We start from the raw sequence: 20019 nt of genomic DNA, 5'->3' as shown, positions 1-20019 counted from the left end.
CAGGAAGTCTCATTTTCTCAAATCAGAAGTTATTACTTTTACTAACAAGAAAGGCTCAGTGACTTGGATTTCAAGATTGAAAGTTTTACCTGTGTTCAACATGACATCCTTACTCCAAGTTTTGAATTCAGTTCTTTTCTCTTTCACAGGGGAACTGGGTGCAGTGTTGGCACTAAAGTTTGTGAGCTGTCTGATAAAAGTTTGCATTTCATTATCCAGATATCATTACCACGGAGGCAGGCAATGACAGGTGCTTCTGCGATGGACTCTTTCGGGTCTCGGACTGTGACTTTCTGTTAAGTGCCCCAGGGCACAAAGAGGGTTCAGTCCATACCACAGTCTGTGTAGTCTTCAGTGCTGTCCACTGTCCTGCATCAACCTTTTCTTAAGCACTTACATAGAATTGCTGAAGTGAAAGACATTCACAGTGTAAGGAGTACAATGGGGGAGGGATCTTGGTTAATAATAAGGAAAATATGATCTGCCATATCTATAAATATATTCCATTAAAATTTATTCACATTTAAATATTGATATGGAGGGGAATATTCTTAAATTTGGTGCTATAGAAATATCTTTAAATGGATTTTTAGTTACCTCAACTATTAACCATTAATTGGGAGCAGTATTCTTTTGAACTTTAAATAAGACTTTCATAATTTTTATGTTTAAAATGCTTCTTTTAAATGGACGTATTCCATTTATTTACCAATTTTCAAAGTATTTCAAAGCAAGAACAAAACCACTGTAAATATCTGATTGTGCTTTTGAAACTGCCACTGTAACGAATGAGTTCATATTTTTGGCAAGGTTGCATTCCTTGCTGCAAGCTCAGACATAGCTACTGCGGTTTTCAGAGTGTGTTTCCAGAATACCACCAAGTTCATGGCAGCGATGATTCTTCTCTGGGAACTTGAACTCACCATGCTTGGGACAGTCAATGATAAAAGAAGAACATATAATCCTACATATCGTGTGTTTGTATTTGCTACAGGTTAAAGACTGAGGTCAGGTTTCCTCCCTGCTGATGGCAAAGAAAACTTGCCATAATGTTGCATTGATAGAACAAATAAATAAAAAAGCATCCTTCTTTCCTGCACACTTGGTTACTTACTTCCACTAGGTGTTGGCTCTGAACCTCCTGACAACCAGTGGATGAACTTGCAGGGAAAACTTGCTTTGGTCTGGTTGGTGGTCTTTCCATCCAGTTACTATGGAGACAGATCTGTGAACGTCACCTAAAAGCAACTATTTTGCAAGGCAGGATGTTAAAAATCCTTCTTCCTTCACCGAACTTCCTTCACCGATGACTGTTGTCATCAAAACTAGAATGATAATCTTAAGGCCAGTAGGCTAAAATGAAATTGGGGTTTTATTTCCATCGCTGGAATCCAACCTCTCCCTTTGAGTAGATACTGTTATTAAAACACATGCTGTTACCTTTTAGGTATTGCTTACGTGAGACATGCAAGTCAGAACAAGCATTAGGTTTGATTCTTTACTGTTTTGATCATTTAATTAAAATTAAAAAAATATTTTTTATTGTAAAGATGCTGTACAGAGGGGTCACAGTTACACAAGTCAGGTAATGAGTACATCCCCTATCGAGCATTGTTACCCCCTCCTTTGTTTTTCCCCTACTATCCCTTCCCTCCAATTCATTTTTTTACATTGGGATGTGTGGGCAATACTGACTAGGACTTGAACTCAAGGCCTGGGCTCTGTCCCTTAGGGTTTTTTCTCTCTCTCTCAAGACTAGAGCTGTACTACTTGAGCTACAGCTCTACTTCTGGATTTTAGCTGGAAAATTGGAGATAAGAGTCTCACAGTCTTTCCTGTCTGGGCCGGCTTCCAACACTCATTCTCAGTTCTCAGCCTCCAGAGTAGCTAGGGTTATAAGTCCAAGTCACCTTGCACCCAGCTAAATAAATATTTTTCAGCCGGGAACAAGTTCTCAAAAGTCAGTATCTCCAAGAGAACAAGCAGGAAGTTTGGTAGCAGAGATTCTGAAGTGTGCATGGTAGCAACTATAATTGTTGCCAACAGAAAATAGAAGTGGATGGCAATGTGCTGCCCTGAGTTGGAAACCATCTCAGTGAAACCCGGATTTTGCTTCAGGAGCTCTGGGAGAGTAGGACGACCCATTCTCCTAGAGCTCTTGGGTACTTACTAACAGCAAGGGCGAGATGAAGCACAGCAAGAAATGTCCGGGGAAACCCTTGTTTTCAGGGACTGCAAATGTGGTTCTTTGTATTACATTTTATGTATTTGCTTTCAGGATAATCTTAGCACATTTTATTTTGGCCTTTAGAGAAATCTCCTGTTAAGTAGAAATGTGTCCAAATAACTTTGTAAAAAAACAAAAGAAGATACTAATGTAGGCCATTGTGAAATAAAGCCCTGTGAACTACTAATGACTTGCTGATGTGTTCTTGGGCAGAAAAATTCAGTTTTCCCCCCCGAAGAAGCCATATATTATAGTAGAAAATATACTGATCAGATTTTCTTTCTTTCCTTCTTTGTGTGGTGCAATAAAACATATACCAATTTTCAGGTGAGTGATTTGAAGAAGACATTATTTTTTCGAGAATCTTGTTTACTTGAATCTTGAGCAAAATAAATTATACTCCCTCAGGAATAAATATGCCTTCAGGAATAAATTAGACTCTCTTAGGAATAAATACTTGCTCGGGAAATATATTGTATAAAATGTATTTTGTCAGTGTTGTGGTGGTGGTTTTTGGTGATATTGGGGTTAGAAGCTAGGGCTTCATATTATTTGACTAGGGCTTTACCATGTGAGCCATACCTCCAGCCCAGCCTTCTGTCTATCATTTTAGAAATGAAATGTCTGAGACTTTTCTGCCTGGGCTGGCCTTGAACTATGATCCTCTGATCTCTGCCTCTTAAGTAGCTAGGAATACAGGTATGAGCCATTGTGGTTCAGCTGTATATAATGTCTTTAAGCTCTTCCTTACCTATAAAGTAATACTTGTGGAGTGGGAGAGTAAGATAATGAATATAAAGGAGTTATCATGGTGCCCAGCATATATGAAGATAGATATTGATGCTCTACTCAATATTACACTTCATATATATATATATATGTATATATATATAACATGTATAGTTATACTTGCATCAGCTACAATTAAGCTATATATGAATCATCATTCCCTGTAAAAGTTTAAATTATGGCATAAAGATGGCGTAAGGTCAGTAGTGATAATTACTCCAGTAGGATGCAATAACTTTCTAGTACTGTCCCATGTGTGAGTATTAAGTTGACTAAACATTAACTTACTTGAATGAACTTTTATGCAATGAATTCAGGACATCAAGAATAGTAAACATACTTCTAAGTCAGCAAGAGGCTTAGTGCGTTAAAGAAATAGCAAGGCTGGGCTGGGAAGGTGGCTCAGTGGTAGAGCGCTCACCTTGCATGCATGAGGCCCTGGGTTCGATTCCTCAGCAGCACATAAGCAATAAAGAAAAAAAGCCGGAAGTGGCACTGTGGCTCAAGTGGTAGAGCGCTAGCCTTGAGCTGAAGAGCTGAGGGACAGCGCCCAGGCCCAGAGTTCAGGCCCCACGACTGGACCCAAAAAAAGAACTAGCAAGGATTCAGAGTGTCTGAGTTCAGCTGTGCTGATAACTGGGCTCTGAGCCCAGTGATGCTTCACCTTCAAAGGTTTGTTGTAGCCCTTGGGGCAAGGCCATTCCCCTGGACATCCACGCTGCAATCACATTGGGCCACAGCTACATGGTCTGGGCCACCACTGCCCTCTGGTGTTAGATTAGGAAAGCAGCAACTTGTGGTATAAAACAGCAGTTACTAAATCCAGTCACTCCAGGTTCTTTCCCTGTATTGGGATTATCACAACCCTTCCCCCTTGCCAGGAAGGTCAGCCCGTATTCTTCCCCCTCAATGCCTGTTTCAAGTGTAATTCATTTAACTCATTCTTTCACACACCCCCCCCCCCCCATTTATATTCCTTTCTCATCCTCAGTGGTGATGATGCCCATCTTGCTCAGTCATGTTGAGAATATCTCCCCTTCATATTACATAGTTTCCCTTCTTATTCCATGTGAAAGTGCAGCAATTATGACTATTTTGGGGGGTTATAGAAATGGATGCGATCTGGATCAAGGTAAAGGAAAGGTCAGTAGAGAGTCAGTGCTGCCAAACTATAAAACCTTTCAAAGCATATTGAAGGGTTCATTATCTCTAAAACAGTCCAATTACATCTCAGAAGATGAATGAAACCGACTTTAGTCAAGCCTTAGGATCACAGGTGCATTTTAAAACACTCCAATTCATATCATTTTCTTCTGTTGTATAATGATAGTACTCCATAACAAGACCTGCTTTCTACCAGGTTTGGGATGATGAACAGTGGTTCTTTGGTTATAAACCCAGGCATCCAAATATCAATCTTTTCTATTACTCTATATCTGTACCTATATCTATATATCTTCATCTTTCATGGAATTTGAGTGGTTAGAAACAAATTCCTCATACTGGTTAGGATATGATAAATTTTGCTGCATTAAGAAATGCTCCCCTGAGCTCTCTTTGATGTGGCACTTTGGATGTTTATTTCTGGCTCAGAGTTGGGCTGGTGAGGTGGCACTGTTCTGTCTTGTGGCTGCGTCATCTAGAGCAGCCATCGGAGGAGGGGAGGACAGAGGTGGAGAAAACACCTTGGCTCCAAATTGCTTCATCCTTAGAAGGATGCAAGTCCTCATTATTGTCCCCAATTACTCACCTAACACTACCTTAACTGGAGGGCAGTCTGGGAGGTGGAGTCAGAATCCTCTGACACGCACTTCTTTCGTTGGATGTGAGCTTTGAATTATATTCTCACTGTTTTCAATCATGAGAGTTCCCAACCCCGCATTTGTATTCCCACTTAGCCATATTTTTGCTTACCTGTCCCTTCTTGTCAAGATCTCTCCATGGTGCAAGTGAAACATAGCATCAGCCCCAAGAACTCTTCATGATGCCAGACTTGTTTCTACCCCATTGTCCTTCTTTCTTCACTGCATCAGTCCCTGCTTTCAGGATCTTTAATTTAATCTTTAATTCCTGTATGGATCCAACCTGCAAAGCCCTTCAAATTAGATTTTTGAAATCCCTATTTCCATCCCATTACCAGTGATCCCTACTTACGTATTAACTCAAAACTTATCCTGACCAGTCTCTACTGAGCACAAATCCAGCCTATCTTGCTCATTACCACTAGTCCCCAGTTCAGTCTGGATGCTGTTTGTAGGAAGCCTCACAGGTAGTTCTCTATGAACAGGTGCAGGTCTCTGCTTCTTGGTCTACAGCAACAGGTCTTTTAGCACCAGGGCCATAGTTGGGGCCTTTGGCAAGGTGTGGAGGTCCTGAACACTTAAACATCTGATTAAGCATACTTCCTTGTCAAGGTTGTGTTTGCAAAGTTTTGTGTGTGCATGCAATTAGTAAATGATTTAGTTGTTACAGGAAAAGTAATGCCTAGAAGTGTCACAATGATAAATAAATAGAAAGCAGTATATTTTATTCCTTCTGTATCATAGGATGAAAAATGATAGCATACCAGGCTAATTTGGAATAAGCGTTCAATTCTTATTCAGTCTCCTTGAGTGACTATTGTTAAAGTGGCCCTTAGTGGATGCTTTCTGGTGGTTAGAGATGCCATGTTGAGATTTTGGTTATAATGATTTTTTTTTTCATTTTATATAGCTTCCTCCAGCTTTGCATCACAATTTGAAAAGAAGGGTTATAGAGAGATTCAAGAAATCCCTCTTCAGCCAGCAGAGTAACCCTTGTAATTTGAAGTCTGAAATTAAAAAGGTATGTATCCAGTTTAAAGGAATCCTTCAGCCAACAAGAACATACCCAGAGTTATATCTGGTGCCTCTTTACTTTGCACCTTAAGTTCTATACTCTATGACAGAGAATTGTTCCTCCTTAAGACACCAAATTGAGGGCACGTCTTTGACTCTGATTTCTCATCTTTATTTCTGTGACTATTACTTTTAGATGACTAACAGACTTCCTTTCAGTATGATTAATGTTTCCCTAAGAATAGATGGTATATCCCACTATCAAAACAGTATAAATTACCTTTAAGGTGTATGTATATGTTTTAGACTGTTTTAGGATTTCATTTTAATATTTAATAGAACAGTCTAACACAGCTTCTAAATTGAGCTTTTCCTCCCTGAAGATGTCAGTTCATCACGAGGCCATATTTTGATCATTTATGAGGGTTAGTGAAATAGTTCTAAAGTTCTTTCCATCTTTGCTATTGTATAAATCTCCCATTTTGGGGTTTTGCTAATATTCATCCACACAGAAACTAATAGCTAAATCAATCAGACCGAAAGGAAGTCATTTCTTAACCTCTGTGTAGCACAATTTTTGTGAGAGGAAATCCCTTTGCCCGAAAGTGGCCACAGCTTCCTTTCTTTCTCTGAAAAACTCACCAACATCTGCACATTTTGGGAGAAGCTTTTGCCTGTCCTCAAACTTTGGCATAGTCATTCTGCCGATGAACTTTCCTTTGGCAGTTTCCTTTTCCTTGAATGGATCTATTCTGAAGCATAAACTCACTCATCATTGAAGAGGTATGAGGCTCTATGGTCAGTAAATGGAACTGTGCACTTGCTTTGTGGCTCAACACCCACATACATGATGCTCCTCCACCATCCTGAAAGGAGACAGGGAAAACATAGCTGCTGGTGAGCAAGACCAAGATGCATCTCATTAGAGGCTAGAGGGCAGGATTGCCTTCCAATGTGGGTTGGCAAATGTGGCCATGCACCATAGCTATTGAGGAGATGAGACAGAAGCAGAGGCAGGTACTGGTTTGATCACACTCACTTACCTACTCTATCCTGAATCCTAATCAAATATATTTCTAAAACAGAAGCTCAGATATTCCACAAAAGCTCACCCACTGCTTGGTTTTTCTATTCTTATTAAAGGCGCATTCAGAATAATCCAGTGTGCATAGATTTCCGGTAGCAGAAATCCCAGTTTTATGAGATGAAAGCATATGTGGCCAACTGAGGCACACAGACTTGCTCTGCCACTCCCTCAATCCGTCCTTGTCCTTTAGTTCAAGTCCTTAAAGCCAACCAAAGTCTTCTTTGTCACACAGATTTGGGGTTGATTGTACATCCCTTAATCTACAGCAAGAACATTTCCTTTTCTTGGACCGTCCTGGGCTCTCCTCCTCTGTGTTGTCTTACTAGAGCCCTTCTGTCTCTTCCAGTTTGGGAAAGCAAAGTGGAGATGAACAGCGTGGTAGAGGTGGTTGGGAGGTCAGAGGAGCGAGCTCAGGGAGACAGACTTATCCCTTATTCCCAGCTGGGTTCAGAGGTAAATTAAACTCTCTGATGAAGGATGCTATGGTCTCCTTCTCTGATATTATAAGCTGGCAACAGCCCATGGGGGGCCCAGTGCGGACCCTCAGCCGGGAGAAGGGAGTCAGCAGAAGGGAGGCCTAGTTCATCCACCACTGCCCCAGGCGAACTCAGCTGCCAGGAAGATGGGTTAGAGCATCAGGTGTTTACCTTCCTGATTGGGGAAGTGAGCCTCACCTCCTGTGTGCTAAAGAATTAACCTTCAGTCTGATGTTGAAGCAATTCTGTCCTTCACCACCGAATGGAGAAGTCAGCTTCCCCATAAAAACTGTCCTCAATTTTCTCTGTCTACAATCAAATTCCCCTGGCTCTATGCACGAAACACTTTTGCACTGTTGTGTTTGAAGTAGTTTTTTTTAATCTGCTTTATATTTCTGGTTCTCTCAAAGTGAGTGGGAGTCAGATGCGGTTTGTTTCTCTTTGTTTCCTCGAGGTCTTGCATAGATCCAGACATGTGGTAGGTTCTGGATGTACAATTAGTGAATGGAGACTATCTTCAATCTTTATATATTCTATATTTGATATTCTATATTCTTTGTCAAAATAGGTTGACATATAATATAGTCATGCATTTCTTTATGAATGTGGAAAGATCTGGTCTTACTAAACCTGAATGAGAAGTTGTGATCTCTGTTCCCCATTTCTGGTGCCATCTTTTCATTGTAACGTTCTTGGTTTGGAAATGGGGTTTTTATTTTCTAAACCTAGAGGAGTGGCCAGTTAGCCTAACATACCAGTGCTCCACTCCAGGACCAGCACAGCAGTAAGTGGGTCAGCATAGAAAACGTGCTTGGGTTTTCCTTTTCTCTTTTTCTGACAGGCAGCGACCCCATGTCTCCAGCTGGAGTCATTATGGGATGGCAATGCCTACTTATGAATGGACTAAGAGCCAGTGGGAGATATAGAGGAATCAAAAACTGCAAAAGCCTTTTTCTAAGATGTTAAGCTCTTTACTTAAAGCTCATCTTAGGTGGTTTGCAGTCCAGTCTTCTGAGTGTTGGCTGAAATTGTATGGAGGAAAGGAGGATAAAGCGATTGAGTCATTATACGTGGGGCTTTGGGAACTAGGATTTTCATCTTGGGGGCAAAGGAGAAAGACCGGCAAGATAGAAGAGATTAATTCAAATTAGCGTTGAAAGTGTGCTGAGTATAAATTCATGATAAATATTTTTAAGTGGGCTAACTTTAATATTTTTAAATTTTATTTTGTGGTAAAGATGCTGTACAGAAGGGTTACAGTTACATGAGTTAAGGTAATGAGTCCATTTCTCACATTCTGTTGGAAATGAACTTTGCAACTTCAGGGCGGGGAGAGGAGTGGGTGAGGTGGGAGAGGGAAGGGATAATAGGAGAAAAATGAAGGGTAACAATGCTGGACAAGAAATGACTCGTGATAAATCGTACCTTCAGAAAACACAAACTTTTAAATATGTTTAGTAAATGTCCTAGAAACAAATCAGTCACCAATGAGCTTCTTACTCATGATTCTGTGGAAAAATCTGATTGACCTAGAGCATGAAGTAGCATGGAATATCTTCACATAACAGAGAACATAGCATGGATGCTGTCACAGTGTACTGAGTGTCTATCAGACTCAGAGGACTGAGGGCTCTACCTACCTGGTATCCAGTGTTTGCCTTGCATGCCTGACCCCTGGGCTCAGTACCCAGCACATGCACACACACACACACACACACACACACACACACACACACACACACACACACACGAATTCAGGATTCAACCTGAAGAGGTTCTCACTGGCTATGGCATATCTCTAAAAATATTTACCACAATGGATTGAAAACACTAAATAATGTTTAAATCCAAGAGTTCCTAATGATACTAAAGAAGAGACATAAAAGAGATCTCTCATAGGTTATCTGTGGAGAATGCTAAGAAACGGATTCATTATTTCAAAACTTGTGTACAAAAGGAAGAATGCTTATTCTTTTATTCTCTAACTGATGATGAATAGAAGCATTTTTTCTATGATACAAGTAGTTCAGTTACTAACTAGTGAAGGAATAATGCATTCTACAGTTTGGAATTCTTCATCCATAAATAAAGATGGATGAAGATAAGATGGCCCATAGCTGCTGATACTATAAAAGGAGAGGCAGATTGATAGTGGAGGCCACTTGATGGAGATCCAATCTCTATGCTGTGCTTATTCTAAAGCTTATCTTTACCTCTGACAAGACTCTAAATCAGAACTCAGAAAACCCTAACCCTCAAGTCATTCTGTTTTGCTGCCTGATAATGCGAATGAAATCTTATTTCCAGAACCACATATATTCATTTACTTATGGGTATGTCTGCTTTTATATGATAGATTCAGCCAAGTAGCTAAGATGGAAAGAAACCATTTGGCCCCCTAACCAAAGACATTTGCTATATAACTTGCTTTTGGCACTGCTGAGATTTGAACTCAGGGCCTTATGATTGCTTGGCAGGTGCCTTATCCTTCAGCTAGGCCCCAGTCCTTTGTTGTTTAGTTATTTTTCTTGCAAGATCTTGGTTTTGTCTGTGGCTAGTCTTAGTCTGTGATCCGCCTACTTACAGTCTCCTGCATAGCTTCATGATAGGCACGTGCTACTGCTAAAAAACTTTGCCATTTCCTGGTCTATATCTAGCGGCAAATACAGGGAGTAAGAGCTCATATTAAATGGCATTATCAATCTGCAAAACATATATTGAGAAATTTTACAGGAAAAAGTGACACATTTTCTTCAATAAACAAATAGCTAGAAGTCGGGAGAAGAGAAGGCAAGAGGAGAGGAGGAGTGAGAAGCCAAAGGAGGAGAGGGATTGCTGTTGAGTAAAGTGTGCAAATATCAATGACTTGTAATATATGGACTTACTCCTTTCTAACTTAAGTTCTAAAATGTTTTAAAATGTATTTATAAGATCACCAGTAAAATACAAACATTGATGGCATACTTGTTTTTATTAAGGAATTAATAACTCCTTTAAGATGGGTTATTTGTATGGTTGTTCTTTCTAAAAGAAAAAAATCTGTATTTTTCAAGATCCATATAGATGGCACTAAATGTTGTACAGAATTTCTTCTCTAAACTCTGAGTATAGGACATAGAAAGAAAGAGAAATGGAGGATATATGAGGCAAGATTAGACAATTTAAAGCTGGGTAGTGGATTGATAGACTTCATTGTGTTGTTTAATCTACTTGTAAATGTTTGAGTTTAAAAATAAAAAGGTCACATGTTTATTTGTGTTTAATATTTAATGCCTGATTCTTCTCAGACCAGGGATTTCACAGCAACATTTTTTTTTCTCTCTGCTGGTCCTGAGGCTTGAACTCAGGGCCTGGGTGCTGTCCCTGAGCTTTTGTGCTCAAGGCTAATGTTCTACCACTTGAGCCACAGATCCACTCTGAATTCTTGGTGGTTAATTGGAGATAAGAATCTCACAGACTGTTTTGCTCTGGCTGGATTTGAACTGCGATTCTCAGATCTTAGCTTCCTAAGTAGGTAGGACGACAGGTGTGAGCCACTGGTGCCTGGCTTCCCTATATTATGAAAACAATTCTCCTAGCAAAGCTGCCACTGAGAAGTGAGCAGGTTATTTCCCATCTTAGAACACCTGGATGGAAGGATTGGCTGGAGCGATCCCTGGGGGAAGTGGCAGCTGTTTCTAATTGGCACAGGGGTACAGTGTGGGGTCATTGGGGGTGCTGGCCCCAAGTGATGTAGGTGGCGGATCATTGCATACAAACATCATCTAGACCAAAGATTAAAACAAGGATGTGGAATAATGATGAAAGGAGTGATATCCATCAAGATGCATTGTACTTATGACCTGACATGTTGAGTGGTGCCAGTTATTGGCACCAGAAACAAACAAACTCTCACTGAATTGTGATGCCATTTCCCCCTCCTATCTGCAGTCGGAAAGCCTGGAACTCCACAGCATAGATTCACATCATGTTCCTGTCACCATTTTGTCATAAATAAGCAATGTCTGACCTTTACCTTCAAGTCACTCTCACCTGAACTGTGCGCTTAGCTTCCTCTCACCTGCTCAAATCCACCTTTTATGGTTTTGCTCCCATTTTTTCTTGGCTCTTTTCTGTCAGGAAGCTGAGCACAGCTCCTCATCACCCTCAAGATCTACTGCCCTGCCCTGTTGTCTCTCCTGCTTTAGCCACATTTCCTGGTCAGATGGCAAGTGTTCCAAAAGCCAGATCATACCACCCCCCCCCCCTCCCCACTCAACGCTGTATACCTCATATTATTTGGCTCATAGTAATATACAAATTGTTGAAAGAATGTTCACATCTAGAAAAGAAAAAGAAGTGCTGTGAATTTCCTGGCTAATTTTGGTTCTTGACTTTTTTAGGACCTATAGCTCTTAAGGTAAAGGAGATGGATAATATGACATAGACTGGAAATGTTAAAAGCGTCTCTTCAAAGTTTAAAATCACCAGCAACAAAAACCTTCTTCTTGTCATCTTAGATGATAGTCTCGCCTCTGCAAGAAGCATACCTTTTTTTTTTTTTGAGGCTTTAAAACTCTTCCTTGGCTGTGAAATCTTCACACTTCCAAGATATATTTAATAATGAAGTCGAGTATGATTTCTATAATTAGGATGAAGCTTTCAATCAGTCAAATGACTTCAATACTCAACCACACAAAAAGTAATCCCATCTGAACTTATTTCAAAGTTAATACCAGGAAATAAATTTCAGCATCATAAGAAATATTAAGAGGCTTAGTCAGAGTGATGTTCTAGGTAGAACAGGAGAAATGCAGAATTCCTCCTTTTTTTTTTTTTTTTTTGGTGTTGACCTAGGGCTTGAAATTAGGGATTCTAGGGATTGTGTGCTGTCCTGAGCTTTTTTGCTTAAGGTTAACACTTTACTACTTGAATTACAACTCCACTTTTGGATTGTGGTGTTTAATTGGACATAAGAGTCTCATAGACTTTCCTGCCCTGACTGGCTTTGAACCATGATCCTCAGATCTCAGCCTTCTGAGTAGCTAGGATTACAGGTGTGAGTTATTGGTGCCTGGTGAAATGCAGAATTCTTTTTGATTTTCTTTCTTCTTCTTCTTCTTTTTTTTTTTTGTCAGGGCCTGGGGCCTGGGCACTGCCCCTGAGCTCTTCAGCTCAAGTCTAGCACTTTACCACTTGAGCTACAGTGCCACTTGCATGAAATGCAGAATTCTTGTTTTTAAATATTTTTTATTGTAAAAATACTGTATGGAGGGGTTACAGTTACATGAGCAAGGTAATGAGCACATTTCCTATCAAGCGATGTTGTGTCGCCTTTGTTTTTCCCCTACCATCCCTTCCCTCCCACCTCCTCAACTACACTCCCCCTTCCTCCCCCTCCCCCCCTAAATTGTAAAGTTTGTTTTTCAGTTTTTCAACATAGTGTCTTATACATCTCATCGTTACAATGGGTCAACCTGTTTAAGCATTTTGTTTTTTTTCCCCTTCCCCTCCCCAACTTAGAGAAGTATATATACAAGATGCAGGGCACTGACATCAAATATAGTGAGAACCGGGGTTATACTGTGGAGGAGGAACATACAAAGAAACAAAAAAAAATATCACATGGTACATGAAATGCAGAATCCTTAAGGCAACCTTTCTAGCATTCTATGGCTAGGAGGAGAAAGTTTTTCATAATGTTTCTGTGACAGCTTCTGCATTTCAGTATGTTGCAATCTTCCAGTCTTGTTGGATTACAAGTATGTTATTAATTTTATCAGGTGTCACTGAAGTAAGGAAAATGAAATTTCAAGAATAAGAAAAGAAGAAGCCAGTGAGACTCTTATCTCCAATTAGCTACCAAAAGCCAGAAATGGAACTGTGGCTCGAATGATAGAGTGCTAGCCTTACACAAAAATGTTTAGGGACAGAGAGAGAGAGAGAGAGAGAGAGAGAGAGAGAGAGAGAGAGAGAGAGAGAGAGAGAGAGGAGAGAGAGAGAGAGGAGAGAGAGAGAGGGAGGGAGGGAGGGAGGGAGGGAGGGAGGGAGGGACGAGAGAATCATTTTTCTTTAACGTTGTAGATATTTGGTAACATGGAGACTGAAAAGCATGTGATCAGTATTTAAAATATCCAAAATAAATGATGGAACAATCAGCTAGGACTTCTTGCTGATGGAAAGTTTTCTTTCTTTCTGTCTTTTTTTATTGTCACGATGCTGTACGGAGTTATATGAGTAAGGCAATGAGTACATTTCTTGTCGAGCATTTGCTGCCCCCTCCTTGGTTGGTTTCCCACTATCCCTTGCCTTCCCTACCTCTCTCACTGTAAAGTGTTTGTAAGGTATAGAATGCAGTAAAGGCATGTGTGTGCACCCTAGCACACGTGCACACGTGCACACCTACCCACCCACATTCTTTCCATTTACTTTTACATATACATTAACATTTGATTTCCCCCCTTCTCCATCAATACAGAGAAGCTTTCTAACCTAAAAAGGGCTCCTTCCTGGTCAAGCCACATCCCTTGCCACAATGTAACCATTATCTAATTCATGTTGCCATCAGCTGACTGTACATAATAGTGAAGCTGCATATATATATATATATGTATACATATATACACATATAAATATGTGTATATATATATAAATATGTGTGTGTATATATATATATATATATATATATACACACACACACATACATTTGTTCTTTTTTTGTTGTTGTTGGTTGTGGAGCTTGAACTCTGGGCCTGGGCGCTGTCCCTCAGCTCTTCAGCTCAAGGCTAGCACTCTACACTTGAGCCGTAGCGCCCACTTCCAGCTTTTTCTGCTATGTGGTGCTGAGGAATCGAACCCAGGGCTTCATGCATGCGAGGCAAGCACTCTACCACTGAGCCAACTTCCCAGCCACTAGTTTGTTCTCTTTTATTGCTTTTGTGGCTCCATTCTGTTAAATATCTGTCTATTTTGTGACCATTGAGATTTTCCCACTTTTCAATTAGCATGAATAAGGTTCCATGAATGTTTTGTACTTGTCTTTTGATGGATGGATATATTCATTTCTTCCATGTCTTCAAGTGTGAACTCTCCGGGTCACAGAGTCGGCATTTAGTTATAGTATTCTGCCAGTTTTCCCATGTGGTTGGGTAATGATACATTTTAACTCATGAACAGAGTATATGTATCCAAAGTAACACAGTTTAAATTATTATGCCTTTGCTTCTGGTTTATTAATATTGGACATTTTCCAAAGTATTATATTAACTCAGGCAGTAAAACTTGGTCTGCCCAAGTACTGGTTGACACTGAAGGTGAAAGAAGTTGAAAAAATATTTATTAGCTTAAAATGTCTTTAAAATGTCAGCTCTATAGAAGGGCATTAAATATATGGAACCTTAATACATTCTGCCAGTGGTCCAAATACTTCTTTATTCAGAACATTATGCAGTAATGTTTGGAGATTAAAATTAATTAGCAGTAATTTAGAAAAATCTATTAAGAAACTTGTTTTTCCTTGGTTCCACAAGAAGACATTGTTCAAAGCAGATGCATGAAACAGGATTGTGGTTTGGACTAAACATATTGTTCTGTTGAATAATTGGAGTTTATTCCTCCTACGCCTGATTAAAAATAACATCTTCATGGCCCAGGCCCATGCCATTATTTTTCGATCCATTTTTATTTTGCTCTTACAAAGCTATCAACTTCTCCATTTTTATTCTGTTCATAAAGCTATGATATATATGTATATATATATATATTCATGTGACCAGGGAATTGTCTTACTTGCTTTCACTCTAATTTGCCTGCTTCCAATTTCTTTCGGAAAGAAAATGTTTATCTATTTGCAAGGGCTAGAAAACCACAGAGCATTCAATTTCTGTGCAGAGACATAGTTCCAGCAATGGAAAATCCCACACAGAGGTCTCCCGTCCTTTGCTTCTGAATATAAAATAAATTTTGTTTTTGCTTAGGTCTCCCGTCCTTTGCTTCTGAATATAAAATAAATTTTGTTTTTGCTTTTGTTTTTTTTCCCTTCTATTTTAGTTATCTCAAGGATCTCCAGAACCAATTGAGCCCAACTTTTTTACAGCAGATTACCACTTATTACATCATTCATCAGAAGGAAACAGCTTGTCCCTAAATGACCAAACAGGTAACGGTTGTTAACATGGGTAACCTGGGTTAAACACACGTGCACAAGCATGTACACACAGACAGTTTGAATTAATAGCTATTTCTAAAACAGTATTTTCAACTTAAAAGAAAAATGGAGCTTATTTTTGTTATTTTATGGCCATAGCTAGAAGGGATATATAGTAAGAATCTAGATATTCCCTGAGATTTATCTTTCCATCTGTGTCAGCTGCCTTGATCATTTATTAATATCATAAACAAACAGCAGAAGTTGTATGTAAAAGAGAATTTCTTTTTATTGCATCTTGCTTATCTGATAATGGGAGGTCAAATGTCCCAAAGCTTCTAGATACGAAGCAGAAGTGGGAAGCTCAAATTTTCAAAATGGAGAAGGCCTGAAACTTACCGGAAGAATCTATACTAGATGTATTTAATTCTTTTATTTCAGGCATAAATTTCACATAGGAAGGCAGAGTAGAGAGATTAAAGGCAAAAAGTCTGGAAACCTGAATGTTGTATGCTGAGACCCAAATCTCAGCTCAACCATTTTGTAGCTGACCTAGGACATATTATCCCCTTACCTCTCTCCCTTCCCTTTTCTCCCTCCCTTCCCACTCTCATTTCTCCCTCTCCCTCCCCTTCCTCTCCCTTTCCCTTGTGCTCTCCTACCCTACCCTTCCCTACCCTACCCTACCCTCTCACCTGAACAAGCATTTTACTCATTAATTGCAGATGGAATCCAGGCCAAAAAAGTCAATGAGACTGCATTTCTACAATAAACCAGCAAAAGGCAGGGCTGGAGGCATGGCTCAAGGCATGCCAACGGTTAGCAAACAAGCCAAACTTTGCCAGGACACAGTTACTGTGAAAAGAATGGAGCTCATTGTTTTGTAACATTAATATATGTTAGTGAACGAAAAAAGCATTTGACCCATTTTCACTGAAGTTGAAGTAATAATTGTCCGTAAAATATATGAAGGAAAGTGTGAAACAAATGTCAGACTTTCCACAATTTATCTGTTTCAGGTCTCCCCACTAGCTTTGATTTGGAAGAGGGAATCACATATGAACAAATGCAGGTGAGGTCTTTGCAGTGTCTCTGAATGCTTTGGTTTTGTTGCCTTTAATTCAATGCTAACCTCATTTTATTTTTCAATTTTAGACTGTGATTGAAGAAGTCCTAGAGGAGAGTGGCTATTATAATTTTGTATCTAACAGGTGAGATCTAGAGCTTCTTTTCAAATGTGGAAAATGAAGTGAGATCATCAGATAGTAGTTCTGTTTTCTCTGTCCTTACTTCTGAAAGGCATTTTCTTTTTAACACTTTCCTTTTAAACAATTTATACCTTTGTTTATTAAATACAAACCTGGGTAGGAAATATATTACACATCCTTTTGTGGACACAGCTGTTATTGAAAAAAAAGTTGTCACATAGTAAAAATATTGAGTATAATTAAATGGGGAAAGATATCTAGATTGGATTTTAAAATTAAATATTTTCCTGTTTCATTCTAGAAAATCTGGAAACTCAGATTCCTGTCACTAAAATCTACCTACTGTTTGTAGAATGCTAGGGAAAAAATGCAAGTAAAGGAAGAATCACCATTTTGGGTGAATTAAGCTAGGTCAAAGTTAAGGGCCTTTGTTTTTAAGTGTTTCTATTTGCTTCAATTTACTGGGGATAAAATATACTCTTATCCATTTAAATCTGATTCTGGATTCATATATATATATATTTGCCAATCTTAGGGCTTGAACTCAAGGCCAGGGTGTTGTCCCTGAGTTTTTCTGATCAAGGTTAGCACTCTACCACTTGAGCTACATCTCCATATCTCCACTTCTGGCTTCTTTTGGCACTTAATTGGACATAAGAATCTTATGGATTTTCTTTTCTGGGCTGGCTTATCTCAACCTCCTGTGTAGCTAGGATTACAGGCATGAGCCACTGGTGCCCGGCATTGGATTCGTATAATTTCAATACTGGCACAGTGTTGGCACAATTTGAGTGCAGGTCATTTATTTGCGAGGTGATTTCAGGAAACAGTGGTAGGGAGTGAAGAAGTTATTCAATAAAGGTTTCATTATCAAGCAAATTTCTATTGTGGTTTACCGGAGTTTGATCCCACTGGAAACTCGGCCAATGTAGAACTTGTACCTCGTTTTCCCAACTCAGTGAGGATAGTTATCCTCTGGCCACTATAATTGAGGCCTATTCCCAAGAAGTGTTGATTCCTTGGTATTTCTGTCCTTTTGTAAAGGTGGACAAAGAAGGTTCTAGTCACCAGAGAGATCCTCAGGAAAAGACATGAGGTACTGGGAAGTTAGGAATCAGACCAGCATAGTTGGAAGTGGTGTGGATGAGAGGATCCCATCACTGAACATGTCTATTCACAAGAGTTGCTGTGGCTTTTCCAAGGAGTTACCCATAGCTGAATCATCAGATGGATTGATGGATTGAAAACATCTACACACTTACTTCCTATGGCTCAAGGTTGCTTTAAAGGCACAGTACAACCTATGTTGTGATTACATCCTAAACTGTTTCAGAGTGCTCTTTAAAGATAGCAATTAGTCTACAAGAGAAAGACAGTTGTTACATGGAAATTACATTCTTTTTTGAGGTTAGTTCAGTCTCTACCACTTTCCCCTCACCCACCCCCTTTTTTTTTCTCATTTCAATGAAGTTTTTTTCCTTATGAATCACACCAAGATTTTTCAACTACTTGTTCTTTGGGCTTGCTAATATATTTCCAAAATACTACTTTTGTGAATTTAGTTCTGTTGTGATTTGCAACGACAGAGAAATGATGAGTAATTCTTATATTGCTAATATATATTATTAATAGAAATGACCATTTCTACTATCACTTTCCTCCCACCATCCCGGGACTTGTTTTTCAGTTTTCTCTTTCTGCTCAGGGCTGAGCACACTCAGCCTATTGTGGATAGTGTGCCTCTGTTTCTTGATGCTCAGCATCAGATTTCAAGTACCGTTGGCTTGTAGTGGAGCCAAAGTGACTGTTGTCATTCTATATGCATTTCCACATAGAGTCAGGATCAAGGGCAAGGAAAATCTTCATATTTTTGTAGAAATCAACAAGATAGCAAATGAAACACTAGATGTAAGGTTCTTATTTTTGGCATCATTGGCCCATTAAGGCAACTCTCTTTTCTTCCCTAAACATAAACTACAATCTAAATTGAAGATTTATCAGTCCCTAATGGCTTCATGATTGGCCAGATGATGTGCACATAAGTTGAAACGATAGTACACAGCCCAAAAGTTGAATAACAACGTTATTCTGGATGTGTTTCTTTCCAAATGGCGCTTAGCTAGGATGACCTCATAATGTTTTTTGGTAATGATGATGATGATAGTGGTGGTGGTGGTTGTGGTAGTGGTGATGAAGAAGTTAAGAAATAGCATACAGGATAATAGAAATCTACATTGAATCAACTTTCATCACTTTATTTTCTCATGACTGATGAACCTAAACCTGTAAACGTAGTACAACCTACTTGGAATTGGTGTTGATTTTGCCCATAAAGGATTATTAGTTCCAATTTACTTCATAATTTGAGAAATACTTAACAGTAAATTTCAGCAAAAACAGAACAACTTCATGAAACTGTTCCCATCCTAATAAAGATAATTTTTTTTTTAGTTGTGATTTATTTGCTTACATGCCTGAGCCACAGCTTGGAAACTAAATCTGAACATGGACATATTTGTGACTCTAGGGACCTCTCTGAATCTTCTAGGTATCACTCCTACCCATGGGGGACCAAGAACCACCCAACCAAAAGATGAAAACACTGCATTTTGAATGGACTTGGTTTCCCCAGTGAAGTTCAAGTTCTGGACTTCAGCCACCACTTCAAGATGCCCAAGGACTGGATGTTGCTAAAGGGTGTGGAAGAGAAAAGCAAAGCAAACTTCTCTGAGGCCTGCAGAACTTTTACCTAGAGGTTCTCTTGGGGTGGAATGCGGAACAGCTACAAGGCTGGGGCTTCCATTCTCAGAATGCATTATATACAAGATGGCAGGGCTGTCAATGTGCTTCTGGGAGAAAATGCTGCAGAACTGCTAGGAGGAGGTGGTGGCAGGGGTGGGGTGGGGGAACTCACACAGAACTTCCCTCCATATTTTTTTTTAAACTTGTCATATTTTTCAAAGGAACATTTTATACTCGGGATTGCTAAAACTATTTTTGAAAGTATCTAGCCTTCCATATATATATATATATATATATATATATATAAAGTTTTAGATAAAGAAAATTACAGCACCCAAAGTGATATATCGGGTGATTTGTTGTCTCCCTCTTTTTTTTTGGGGGGGGGGGTCCGGTTGTGGGGCCTGAACTCTGGGCCTGGGTGCTGTCCCTCAGCTCTTCAGCTCAAGGCTAGCGCTCTACCACTTGAGCCACAGCGCCACTTCCGGCTTTTTTCTTTCTGCTTATGTGGTGCTGAGGAATCGAACCCAGGGCCTCAGGCATGCAAGG

The 20019-nt window shown here is 39.5% G+C and overlaps 1 protein-coding gene across 1 annotated transcript in view; it reads left to right on the top strand.

The window, feature by feature from the left end:
- Nek10 (NIMA related kinase 10) overlaps window positions 1-19450 on the top strand; it is a 163321-nt gene extending 143871 nt beyond the window's left edge. Inside the window, exons 32-36 of the mRNA XM_042680289.1 lie at window positions 5729-5839; window positions 15424-15532; window positions 16540-16592; window positions 16676-16731; window positions 19256-19450. Coding sequence (XP_042536223.1) covers window positions 5729-5839; window positions 15424-15532; window positions 16540-16592; window positions 16676-16731; window positions 19256-19325 — 399 coding nt within the window. The 3' untranslated portion in view covers window positions 19326-19450. The remainder of the gene's footprint in view (window positions 1-5728; window positions 5840-15423; window positions 15533-16539; window positions 16593-16675; window positions 16732-19255) is intronic.
- Window positions 19451-20019: the final 569 nt, after the last annotated feature.

Source organism: Dipodomys spectabilis, unplaced genomic scaffold, assembly GCF_019054845.1.
Source record: "Dipodomys spectabilis isolate Male_0828 unplaced genomic scaffold, ASM1905484v1 ptg000054l, whole genome shotgun sequence".
Lineage (NCBI taxonomy): Eukaryota > Metazoa > Chordata > Mammalia > Rodentia > Heteromyidae > Dipodomys > Dipodomys spectabilis.
Note: the sequence above shows the minus strand (reverse complement) of the source record. Positions and strands in the feature narration are given on the sequence as shown.